The 12,157-nt window shown below is 56.4% G+C and overlaps 1 protein-coding gene across 1 annotated transcript in view; it reads right to left on the reverse strand.

Moving 5' to 3' along the window:
- ADAMTS13 (ADAM metallopeptidase with thrombospondin type 1 motif, 13) overlaps positions 1–12,157 on the reverse strand; it is a 41,512-nt gene that overhangs the window by 14,711 nt on the left and 14,644 nt on the right. Inside the window, 10 exon segments of the mRNA XM_011965553.1 lie at positions 2,104–2,224; positions 2,861–3,050; positions 4,362–4,547; positions 5,158–5,287; positions 5,367–5,502; positions 7,509–7,690; positions 8,593–8,673; positions 9,810–9,930; positions 10,278–10,426; positions 11,220–11,346. Of these exon segments, the coding sequence (XP_011820943.1) occupies positions 2,104–2,224; positions 2,861–3,050; positions 4,362–4,547; positions 5,158–5,287; positions 5,367–5,502; positions 7,509–7,690; positions 8,593–8,673; positions 9,810–9,930; positions 10,278–10,426; positions 11,220–11,346 (1,423 nt within the window).

Genomic DNA, 12,157 nt, shown 5'->3' on the forward strand with positions numbered 1-12,157 from the left:
CAAAAAAAAAAAAAAAAAGAAAAAAATCTCTTGGTTGGGCACAATGGCTCAAGCCTATAATCCCAGCACTTTGAGAGGCCAAGGCAGGAGGATCACTTGAGCTCAGGAGACCAGGCCGGGCAACATAGGGAGATCTCATCTCTGCCAAAAATACAAAAATTAGCAGGGTATAGTAGCTACTCAGGAGGCTGAGGTGGGAGGAAGCCCAGGTGGCAGAGGTTGTAGTGAGCTAAAATTGCACCACTGCACTCCAACCTGGTGACAGAGCAAGACCTTGTCTAAGAAAAGAAAAGAAAAGAAAAGAGAAAAGAAATCTCTTTTTGGTCTCGGTTTCAAACAGGCTGACATTTTACTGAGCAAGTGGTTAGGGTTTTTGTTTAAGAACTTGGTGTATCTTCTCAAGCCCATTAGGATGGCCATTATAAAAAACACAGAAATAGGCCAGGTATGGTGGCTCACGCCTGTAATCCCAGCACTTTGGGAGGCCAAGGCAGGCAGATCACCTGAGGTCAGGAGCTTGGGACCAACCTGGCCAACATGGTGAAATCTCATCTCTACTAAATAAAAAAATTAGTCAGGCATGGTGGCAGACGCCTATAGTCCCAGCTACTCAGGAGGCTGAAGCACGAGAATCACTTGAGATGTGGAGGTGAAGCTTGCAGTGAGCCAAGATCGTGCCACTGCACTCCAGCCTCGGCAACAGAATGAGACTCTGTCTCCAAAAAAAAATTAAAAAAAAAAAAAAACAGAAATGAAAAGTGTTGGCAAGGATGGGAGGACATTGGAACTCTTATGCACCATTGGTGGAAATGTAAAATGGTGCAGCCACTGGGGAAAAGAATCCAGCAGTTCCTCAAAAATTAAACATAGAATTCTTATCTGACCCAGCTAGCACACTTCTGGATATACACCCGAAAGAACTGAAAGCAGGAACTCGAACAGATATTTGCCCACCCATGTTCACAGAAGCGTTATTCACAATAGAATAGCCAAAATGTGGAAGGAAGCCAAGTGTCCACGGATGAATAAATGGATAAACATATAAAGGATACACTCACAATGGAATCTTTTTCAGCCTTAAGAAGGAAACACACATGCTACAACGTGGATGAACTGTGAGGACATCACACTCAGTGAAATCAACCAGTCACGAAAAGGTAAATGCTATATGATTCCACTTCTACAGGGTCCCTGGAATTGTAGAATTTGGAGACAGAAAGGAGAAGGGAGGTTGCCAGGGGCTGCGGAGGAGGAAACGGGAGTTCGTGTTTCACAGGGACAGAGCTCCAGTTTGGGAAACTGGAAAAGTTCTGGGGAGGATGGTGGTGATGGCCGCACAACAATGTGACTGTGCTTTTATGTCACTGACATGCACGGGGAGAAACAGTTATGATGGTAAATTGTATAATATGTGTGTTATACTATAATAAAGCAAGATTGGGAAAATAGAAGAACGCTGTGTATCTTTTTTTTTTTTTGAGACGGAGTCTCGCTCTGTCGCCCAGGCTAGAGTGCAGTGGTGCGATCTCCACTCACTGCAAGCTCCACCTCCCGGGTTCACGCCAGTCTCCTGGCTCAGCCTCCCGAGAAGCTGGGACTACAGGCGCCCGCCACCACGCCTGGCTAGTTTTTTTTTTTTTTTTTTTTTTTTTGTATTTTTAGTAGAGACGGGGTTTCACTGTGTTTGCCAGGATGGTCTCGATCTCCTGACCTCATGATCCACCCGCCTCAGCCTCCCAAAGTGTTGCGATTACAGGCGTGAGCCACTGTGCCCGGCCTAACACTGTGTATCTTAAAGCTAAGGTTTCTCTGCTCGGGTCGTCAACTGGGGCCCCCTCTGGCCGCTCTGCTGGGGCCATCAGGAATGGCTCTCGTGCCACACTGCCCGGCATTATTGTCTTTTCCTACTTTTCAGCCAGTCAACGCTCACATTTGAAGTGGCTGTCAGCTACTATACTTAATCTCCTTGTATTACCGCGTGTTCCCATATGGTCTGGATTTTCTGCAATCCACCTCAAATGCTTTTTAGAAGGATGCAAGATGCAAGTGGATAAGAGAGTTACCATGAGTGCTGGTCCCCAGGAGCCTCCTGGGGGCCCTCACCTCGCCCACAGGAGACGGAGCACGGCCCTGCCAGAGGGGTCCACACATGTGCAGCTTGAGCCCCCGTCTTGATGCTGCCCCATGGGGAGGGAGCCTCCTCCCCTGCAGAGGTGGCATCCAGCTGTGGGGAACAGCAACAAGTTCATGGGTCTGGGACTCCTCTGAGCACCCAGAGACCCCCGTCCCAATCTTCTCAGGAGGCAGCAGAGAGAGCAGGAAGTGGCATGTGCACACCAGGGCTCCCTCCCCTGCTCCTTTGGCTCCCCGGTCTCCCGGTGGGTGTCCTTGCTGCACACCCCACCTTTGCAGGCTCCTCGGCAGCATGAGTGGTCACTATGGGCCTGGCCGAGAGCTGGGAACCAAGAGTGGGACGTGGGAGCATGACTGGCCCTGCAATCCTTCCAGCCATGAGGGGCGAGGGTCGCCAGCACCCAGGCCAGAGAGCAAGGCCAGTCAGCCTCCAGCCCCTGGACACCGGGCAGGAGCCCAGCAGCGTTTCTCTGCACAGCAGCTGCAGTACACTCTCCTCAGATGCTTCTCGCAGCCCGGCTTGCAAGGGGAATGGGAGCCTCCCGAGGGGCCCTGAGCCATCTTTCTAAGCTTCTTTTCTGAGCAGGGGTGGCCCTCAGACAGCATTCCCACAGAAGGAAGGTGTTCTCGCTCTGGCTTGGAGGACAATGGTGACGAGTGCTCCTCATTCTCCCAGCCAGGTAAAGGACCCAACAGCCCCAGCTACTCTCATGCCCAGGGCACTCACATGGCCCCAGCCTGGAGGGCATGACATCCCGACACACGGCTCAGGGGCAGGCAGCTTCTCATCTATGGAGTCAGGCCCTTCAGTCGCTGGAGCCTCCAGGCCATCTGCCCCCGGCACACAGGTCTCGTTCTGCAAGGCTGGGCCTGCTCCACTGGCTGATGTGCATGGGCTGGGCTCTGACACCTCCCACCTGAAGATGGCATGAGACAGTCATCAGGCCCTGCCTCTTGCCACCCAGTGGAAGGTACAGCCCAGCTGCTAGGGGCAGGGAGGCAGAGGACCTGCTCCCCAACATCCAGGAGCCCAAAGGGGGGCCACACAGAGAAGTGAAGCTCAGGGTCTCTCCCTGAAGCACTGGGTTCTCCATTCATCAGCCAGCAGGTTCCCATTCAACAAGCACTCGCTGCTCAGCAGTCAGGCACCCCCCTGCCTCCAGGGTGCAGAGACAGAACCTATCCCTGGCTGGGTGCAGTAGCTCACACCTGTATTCTCAGCACTTTGGGAGGCTGAGGTGAGCAGACTGCTCGAGCCCGAGAGTTGGAGACCAGCCTGGGCAACACGGCAAAACCCTGTTTCTACAAAAAATACAAAAATTAGCTGGGCTTGGTGGCGCAGGCAGGAGGCTGCAGTGAGCCAAGATCATGCCACTGCATACCAGGCTGGGTGAGAGAGCAAGACTCTGTCTTAAAAAAAAAAAAAAAAAAAGGAAGAGAACCCATCCTTCCCACCCTCCAGAGGCAGAGACCGACCTCCAGCCAGGCAATCACTGACTCCATACACCATAGCAGGTGCAGAGAAACAGGTGCCACATGGACTCGGATCACCAGGTTCAAGGGTGGCCAGTGGGTTTCAGCTGTGAGTCAGCCCTGCGCTGGAGTGGCTGCCTGGAGAGCTGTGTTGAGAAGGATTCTGAGGCCCTATCTGGCCTCAGTGGGGAAAAGTGGTGATTGCTTTGTCTGCCACAGATGAGGGGGCAGGGAAAGGAGTCCAGAGCTATGAGTGGGCCACCAATGATCCAGACCAATCCCCTCCCACTGGACAGGTCACAAAACTGAAGCCCACAGAGGAGGGGACTTGCCCTGTCACTCAGCTGGTTAGTGGCAGGGCAGGATGATAAGCCACTGTCAACTTGGACACTGAGGGGATGAGATGCAGCCCTGTGGGCACGGTGGAGATGGTGGTGATGAGCAGGTGACATCTCCCACTCCGTTCAGTTTGACCTCATCCTCGAAGCCACCCCCTCCCCAGGCAGGTCGGCATTCCCAGTTCAGAGCAGGGGCTCGGAAGCTCAGAGACGGAAACAATGGGTCCAGGCTCTCCTGGGTAGTAAGGAACTCTGACACCGGCACTTACAACCGCCAGGTGACACTGCCCATCACCCTGGATGGTGAGGCTCCACCAGAGGCCTCAGGAGGAGGGGATTCAGAAGGACAGGGGCTCAGTGCAGGGACGAACTCTGCCGGGGAGGCCCTCTCCCAGGCCCACCTAGCCCTGGGCTCACCTGGCGGGGCAGGGCTGGGGGTTGCAGATTTCCACTGCCACAGCTGGCTGCTGGGCCCCTGCTGTGCACCGGGCTGGGGGCAACGTCTTCAGGAGGCTGCCCTGGGCCTCCACGCAGCGCACTGGCCGCTCCCGCAGGCCGCCCCCACAGGAGACACTGCATGGGCCGAAGTCTCCCACCGCCCAGCTGAGGAAGGAGACAGAGCGCTGGGGCCCTGGCCAGGTCCCAGGCTAACTTGGGGTGATGGGGTGGTGGGTGCTGACACACTTCGCCTGGTCTGGGACAAGCACTGGGCACTAGGACCAGCCTAGCCTCTCCAGGTGGCTGAGCCTGAGGACACCCGAATCACATGCTGGTGGGCAGCTGCCCTGTCCTGCACCCAGCAGGGATGACCTTGTCCCTAACAGTGTGCCCATCAGGTGCAGTGACAGCCAGGGGCTTTGCACCAGAGCTCCCCAAGTCTCCCCACAACCCTCCAGGTAGGCAATCACCTCCATCTCGCCATGAGCACCTGAGCTCAAGAGAGGCCTCGGTGGCCCAGACAAGGTGGCAGCAGGTGTGGGTCCCACTGGGCTGACATTGTCACCGTGTCTGCCCTGAGCCTCAGTGTCCTCACGTGCAGAAGGGGGCACTCACAGAGCCCCCTCGCAGGGCTGTGGGCAGGGGTAGTGAGAGCCTGCACAGAAGCAGCTCAGCCCGGCCCTGCCACATGGGCCCCATAGGCCAGGGACAGAGCCCAGCAGCCCCAGCAGAACCCACTCTCCCACCGGAGCTGCGCAGACAGCACCACACTCACTACGGAGGGCAAGGTTCGAGCACGCAGGCCTCTGGCCACGCTGGTGGCTGCTGGCTCCCTTGGCACCGGGCAGTCTCCACCAACTCCTTCCTGGCCTGGTCCAGGCAGCTGTAGTTTACCCAGCGCAGCCCTGGGAGGGAAGCGGGAGGGCTAGGCTGCCTCCCTGTAGGGGCAAGCCATGCTGTGGGCGAGCCTTCCCTGGGTCTCACCTGCCCCACAGCTCACCGAGCAGGGCCCACGCACAGCGGCCCACACCCAGGCCTGCCGCGGCTTAGGCTGGAAGTAGGTGAAGGTGATGTCTGGGCAGGTGAGGTTGCCATACTCCTCGCCGTACCGCCTGTAAACCTGCAGAGAGACAAAGAGCTTCAGGCCTTGTCCAGTGGGTTCCCTGAGGGTCACTGTCATGGCCACCTCCCCTGGGAAGCCTCCCAACTTCTTCTTCCATCCCTATAATCTTCCGTTCAACGAGCAATCACTGGCCAGGCACGGTAGCTCATGCCTGTACACCGAAAACTTGGGGAGCCTGAGGCAGGCAGATCACTTGAGCCCAGAAGTTTCAGACCAGCCTGGGCAACATTGTGAGACTCCATCTCTATTTAAAAAAAAAAAGTCAAAAAATCAGCTGGGCATGATGGGGCACGCCTGTAGTCCCAGCTACTTGGGAGGCTGAGGTGGGAGGATCACTTGAGCCCAGGAGGTTGAGGCTGCAGTGAGCTGTGATAGTGCCACCGCACTCCAGCCTGGGCGACAGTGAGACCCTCTCTCAAAAAACAACAAAAACAAAAATAATGACAGGCAATCGCCGACACTGACCTGTACCAGACTCTGGGTAGAGCACAGTGCACAGGACACTGGCTGAGCCACAAGGAGCTCTCAGTGGGTTGGGATAGGGGGCTGGGGACAGGTAATTACCAAGTCATTGGTAGGTTAGGGGATAGGGTATTCAGGCAGCACAGAGAAGGCTCCCTAAGCTGGTTGGGTAAAGGATAATGTACAATGGAGGAGGCAGGCCCACCTAAGGCTGAGCTAAGGAGCCCAAGAAGGGCTAGGGCACGGCCAGCTCAGAAAGGGCTTCTGGAGCCAGAGCTGAGGCCTGTGGGGTTGGCAGGAAGAAACTGGATCCCTGGGGCCCTGTGGCCGGCTACTGGCTTGGGCCTGGCCTGGAGAGCACTGGGAAGAATTTCAGCAGGTTCCTGGGCCTGAGGCTCTTCAGGAGGGTAACTGGGTCCTGTGCCCAAGGCCAGCCCAAGAAAGAGGCCAGCCTGGAGGCCAGAGCCCAGGGCGAGGTGACATTCAGCACCTGCCCCCTCGATGCCCACATCTGGCCACCGCCTCAAGCCTGTGTTGGTTACAGTGGGGCTTCTCAGGCCCAACACAGGGATGTCTTGATTCAGGGAATGTGCAGAGGACCCAAGAATCTGCTGTTTTACACACTGCAGAGGATGACGGGAGAGCCACTCAGCAGCCAGCATCTGGAGACAATGTCCCAGGCAAGGGGAGGGGAGGAAGGGAGCCCTATTGGGGGAAGGGAAGGGATGAGCCACTCACAGGGGCTTGCTCCGGCCCGGCCTGGCCTGATATTGGGGAGGCCCTGCTGTCTCTGGCAGCTGTAGGGGCAGAGGACGCTGCCAGAGCAGCCAGCTGGAGCCGCTGAGACTGGGCCCCTCTCCCAAGGTTCTCAGGTCTGTTTCAGCCTGCGCTCACGTCTCTCCACCCTCCACATGCCTTCCTCAGCAAAGCATCAACGGGGACATACAGGGGCGAGCACACAACACCGAGGACACACCTGAACAAGGCCTTCCGGTTCCCACGCACTCTACCCCAAAGAAGCAGTGGGAGCCAGCATCCGTTCTCAGCATCCTCAGCACCAAGGCCTGCTCCCCAGATGCCACTGCCCCTGCATCCACGCCTTCATCTCCCCACAAATCCACACAGTAGGACCTTCCTTCATCCCTCCCACACCGACACTGTTCCCTTGGTCATACGCTTCCCTCCCTGCTTGGCCTGGCAGTATCTGCTCATCTGAGACCTCAGCTCCATCACTCTTTCCCAGGGAGCCCTGGACCCCTGCCTGGGGCCCTCCGACCCTACCTGATCCCAGAACTGCAGGGCCTTCTCCCACAGGCTCTGGGCACAGGCACATTTGGATATTTATTTGTGGGACCCTAAGCCCCTGGAGGAGCTAGCTGCATTTTGCTTAGCACAGGGCCCAATACATAGTAGGTTCCCCGTAAGTGGCCACTGAATGAATAAATGAACGAATCAGGGAATGGATGGATGGACAAACGCGCAAGCAGCCATAGCCCCCAAGAAGAAGCCCCCACTGGCCTCCCCCAGGCTCTCCTGCTGACCTGGATCTCAGCATCTTCCTGGAGGGGTCCCCAGATGCGGATCTCCTCCAGGCGGGGCAGCCGGTCCTCGGTGAGGGCCACTCTGTACTCGACACGGCCATCCTCCAGGAGGGAGGGGTAGGTAGTGTTAGGGGAGATGCTTGTCTTCCCAGCCACGACGTAGCGCCCTCCGATCCTCACCGCTGTCGGAGAACCAGCTCTGTTAGCCGTGTGGAACTGAGCGCCCATCCTCCTCATAGGCACATGTCAGTGACTCTCCTTCCCAGGGTCCCCAGGCCTCTTCTAAGGAGCTGCAGGCATCTGAGCCACAGGCTTCCCCACAGCGGAGGCTCTGTGCCTCTTTCCACAACCTGGTGAGTGCCATGAGCAAGTGCACTCATGCACAGAACTCGACAGGTTCAGGGCTCAGGGACCCCACGGCAAGGGCCAGCAACCAAGGCTTCAAAGGTTAGGTGCAGGCACACTCCAGAAAGAAAGACCCACTGTGGCCCTGAACAGCAAAGAAGCAGCCTTGCCCAGAGAGAAGCCCGGCCTTTGCTGTTGGCTTCCAAGAGGAGACACAGGTCACACGAGGCAGAAGTGTCTTCCTTTAGGGCGGGGGCTGGCTATACCAGAAAGACCAACTATGTGATTTAGGGTAGAGGCTTTGGGTCACCAGGAGACTGAGAGTATCCACGTGGTCAATTAGTCAATCACGGCTTTGCACTCAAATCCCAGTAAAAACTCTCAACTCCCACTCGGTGGGCTTTCAGTATGGGCAATACTCCATGTGTATGGCCACGCTCCAATGCTAGAAGGGTGTCACATCCCTGAGACATCAGGCCTCCTGTTTGGACCCTCCCAGACTCTGCCTACATCTCTTCCCTTGGACAATTCTAACCCATGTCCTTCTGGAAGGAGCCACAGCCACATGCCACAGCTCTCAGTGAGCTCTGGGAGTCTTCCTAGTCAATTATCAAGCCTGAGGGTGGTTTGGGGAACCCCTTGAACTTGCGAGTGATGTCAGAAGTGAGGGCATCTTGGGGACAGTGTCCTGTACCTTTTCAGTCTAGCTAACTGGGTGGGAGTCCTCCAGTCAACTCACCCAAGTGTGTGAAGAGAGGCCTGTGGTTGGCAATGTAGACACTGGTCAGGTTGGGGGTAACCGTCAGAAATGTGACATATTCTAGAAAGAAAAAAAGAAGGAAAGATGCGTGGACCTCACGGCCACCACATCACAGACAAAGGGAGCTGATCTTCGCTGGTCGGGAAAAATTGAACAATGCCATGGGGCTGGCTCCAGCAGCACTGAGTCCCCTGTCATGGGGGCAATTAAAAGCAGGCTGGAGGACCACCTGCCAAGGCTCTGCCCTGGCTGGGAGAAGGGACCAGGGCCAAGGTTCTCCAGTACAGTGGGGCACGCCAGAGGGAGGCAGGGCTCAAGTCTCTGCTCTCCAGAGAAGCGCTGGCATTTACAAATGATTTTTGACCTCATATATACACCAAAGTCAAAGATTTTCCAAGTGTGACTACCATCCCTCTCACTCACTTGTGTCCCTCTCAGTGGGATTTCTTGAGCAGGAGAGAAGAGGCTAGCTGCTACAGAATGCACGATGTCCGGATTATTATTATTTTTTTAGAGTGTCTCGCTCCTTTGCCCACGCTGGAGTACAGGGGGATCTCCACCTCCCTGGTTCAAGCAATTATCCTGCCTCAGCCTCCTGAGTAGCCGGGACTACAGGTGTTCACCACCACGCCGAGCTAAGTTTTGTATTTTCAGTAGAGACAGGGTTTCACCATATTGGCCAGGCTGGTCTTAAACTCCCGACTACAGGTGATCCACCCGCCTCAGCCTCCCAAAGTACTGGGATTACAGGCGTGAGCCACCACACCCGGCCAATGTCACTGGTAGATCAGGCACTGACATCCCATCTCTGAGTCTCAATTTCCCATCTGTGAAATGGAGATAATAGCAGTAAGCCCCTCCCTGGTCACTACAAGGATTCAGGGAGATAATCGGGAACTACCAAGTGTGTTCCTTGGTTCATAATTCTGTTTTTTTGAGACAGAGTCTTGAGCACAGCTACAGTGAGCCACCATTACTGAGGCACCACGGTCCCAGCAGCATCAAGGCCAAAATCTGAGCCTGCCACAGGAGGGTGGCGAAGTGGAGGAGGGAGATGCTGACACTGCAGGAGGCATCCAGGGCTGAGTGAGTGCGCGGGCCCTGTGACCTGAGCAGCCCCTGCAGCAGGGCTCCGGACTGTGGCCGTCTTGGAGGCTGGGGGAAGCCCAGCCTCTGCCCTGAGGGAGGCTGCCTACCTCTCGCTCTTCCAGCTGTGAAAGAGCCGTTCCGTGGGCTGCATGTGCTGTTGTCCCCGCCACACACCTGGCACACGTCCCGTACCTGCTGGGAGTCCATCCTGCCATCACAGCCAAATGTCTATGCAAAGGGAAGGACAGGGGGCCAGTGTCACTGGAGGGTGCTGGCCTCAGTGACGCTGCAGCCCTGCCAGCTCTGGGGTTCTGGGATCCACAAAACCAGCAACACTTCTGCAGCACCCCCACATCTACCCAGGAAGCAAGCTTAGAGGGCTCAATGACTTGCCCAAGGTCACACTGCAGCCCTTAACCCAGGCTGACTCCAAGTCCAGATCCTTTTCCCCAGCACCACTCTCCTGCAGACTCACTGCAGCCCCACTAGGGCCAGCACCCACCGACCTGCCCCCAGGAGCCTTCCGATAGGACAGGCAGGCCCCAGGGCCATCGCCAATGTCCACACACGCCTACCCTGCAGCTGCCCGACACGCACAGGCTTAGGGTCCCGTCCTCCCGGGCGCCACTTGGCACACACCGGGTCCCATCCAGGAAGCTGTCTCCACGCTTCATGATGAAGCTCTCGCCAATTGCCCGGCACATGTGCCTGCACAGAGCATCCCCTGGGAGGGCAGAGTGAACAAGGGGTCCTGAACCGAGCAGGAGGGGCAGGCCTCCCAGCCCCCACCCAGCTTCATCCTTTGCATCTGGGGCAAGGGTTTCTATCTGCCCCCCATCCTACCTCCTAAGGCAATAATCCTAATCACAATCCTAATCTAATCTAGTAACTAATGGTATTGAATTATGAACCAAGGCTGGGTGCAATGGCTCATGCCTGTAATCCCAGCACTTTGGGAGGCCGAGGCAGGCAGATCACATGAGGTCAGGAGTTTGAAACCAGCCTGGGCAACATGGTGAAACCACATCTCTACTAAAAATACAAAAAAAAATTAGCCGGCATGGTGGTGCAAGCCTGTAGTCCCAGCTACTCGGGAGGCTGAGGGGCAAGAATTCCCTCAATCCCAGAGGCGGAGGTTGTGGTGAGCTGAGATCGCGCCACTGCACTCCAGCCTGGGCAATAGAGCAAGACTCTGTCTTAAAAAAACAGAATTACGAACCAAGGGACACACTTGGCATTTCCCGATTCTCTCCCTGAATCCTTGTAGCGACCAGGGAGGGGCTTACTGCTGTTATCTCCATTTCACAGATGGGAAATTGAGACTCAGAGACGGGATGTCAGTGCCTGATCTGCCAGCGAGGCCTGGCCACTATGTGATCCACAGTCTGTGGGACACCAGAGCCTGAGCCGTATTGCCAAGTGCTGGAGAGATAGTAGGCCAACCCCCCACGACTCTGCCCTGCCCGAGGGTCTCCAGGGCTGGCTCCTCCCCTGACCCCACACTCCGCAGGCCTCACCTTGGCTGTGTGGTACAGCAGCGCCCCAGTGGTAGAAGGAGGCACCGCCAGGGGAGGAGTGCAGCGGCTGGCCGTCCGTCCTGGCACACTGTTCCGACATGAACTCCAGCTGGGTCTTCTCACAGGCCTGGCCAGGAGGAGGCAGAGGACAGGCAGAGGAGGGAGATGGGGAGGGGGGGTGTTGTCACTGGGAGACTGCACGGCACCCTGCAGTGTGGGATCAAGATATGGGTGTGGCCTCAGCTCCAGGCTGTGCCTCGGTTCCCTGCTCTGTAAACCGGGGTGACAAAAGTGCCTGCCCGTCTCTATTGATGGGAAAACTCCTGGGAATCTGTAAAGAACACAGGGCAGCAACAAAGAAGAAAGCTGGGAAAGAGCATTACACTCGGCGCCTCTGCTTCCAACGCCTAAACTCAGTAAAACAGTGATGGGGATGTGTATTCTTTAGGTAGCGCACCTAGAGGCAGGTAACCAAAGCACGGAGCAAAGACCTCACCACCGGAGCCTCTGCACTCAGGCAGGCGTCCTGGACTTTTATGCACTGACAGAAGATAATCGGAGTCGACTCCCTGGACGGCCACACTGACCACTCTGCCTCCATGAAATCCCACCACCCTCTGCTCCAGCCAAAGACCCTCCCCTCGCGATCTGGGGAGGTCTTGGGGGTCCATTTGGAGAAGGAGGAAAGGGAGGGTCTCACCATACAGAACGTGTAATACATACATGGCCAAACCCACACCCAGGGCCATCCAAGCAGGGGACAGAATTTAACTCAATCTTTCTGGCCGGGTGCGGTGGCTCAAGCCTGTAATCCCAGCACTTTGGGAGGCCGAGATGGGCGGATCACGAGGTCAGCAGATCGAGACCATCCTGGCTAACATGGTGAAACCCCGTCTCTACTAAAAAATACAAAAAACTAGCCGGGCGAGGTGGCGGGC

The sequence above is a fragment of the Mandrillus leucophaeus genome, unplaced genomic scaffold (genome assembly GCF_000951045.1).
Source record: "Mandrillus leucophaeus isolate KB7577 unplaced genomic scaffold, Mleu.le_1.0 Scaffold1183, whole genome shotgun sequence".
In the NCBI taxonomy this organism is placed as follows: Eukaryota; Metazoa; Chordata; class Mammalia; order Primates; family Cercopithecidae; genus Mandrillus; species Mandrillus leucophaeus.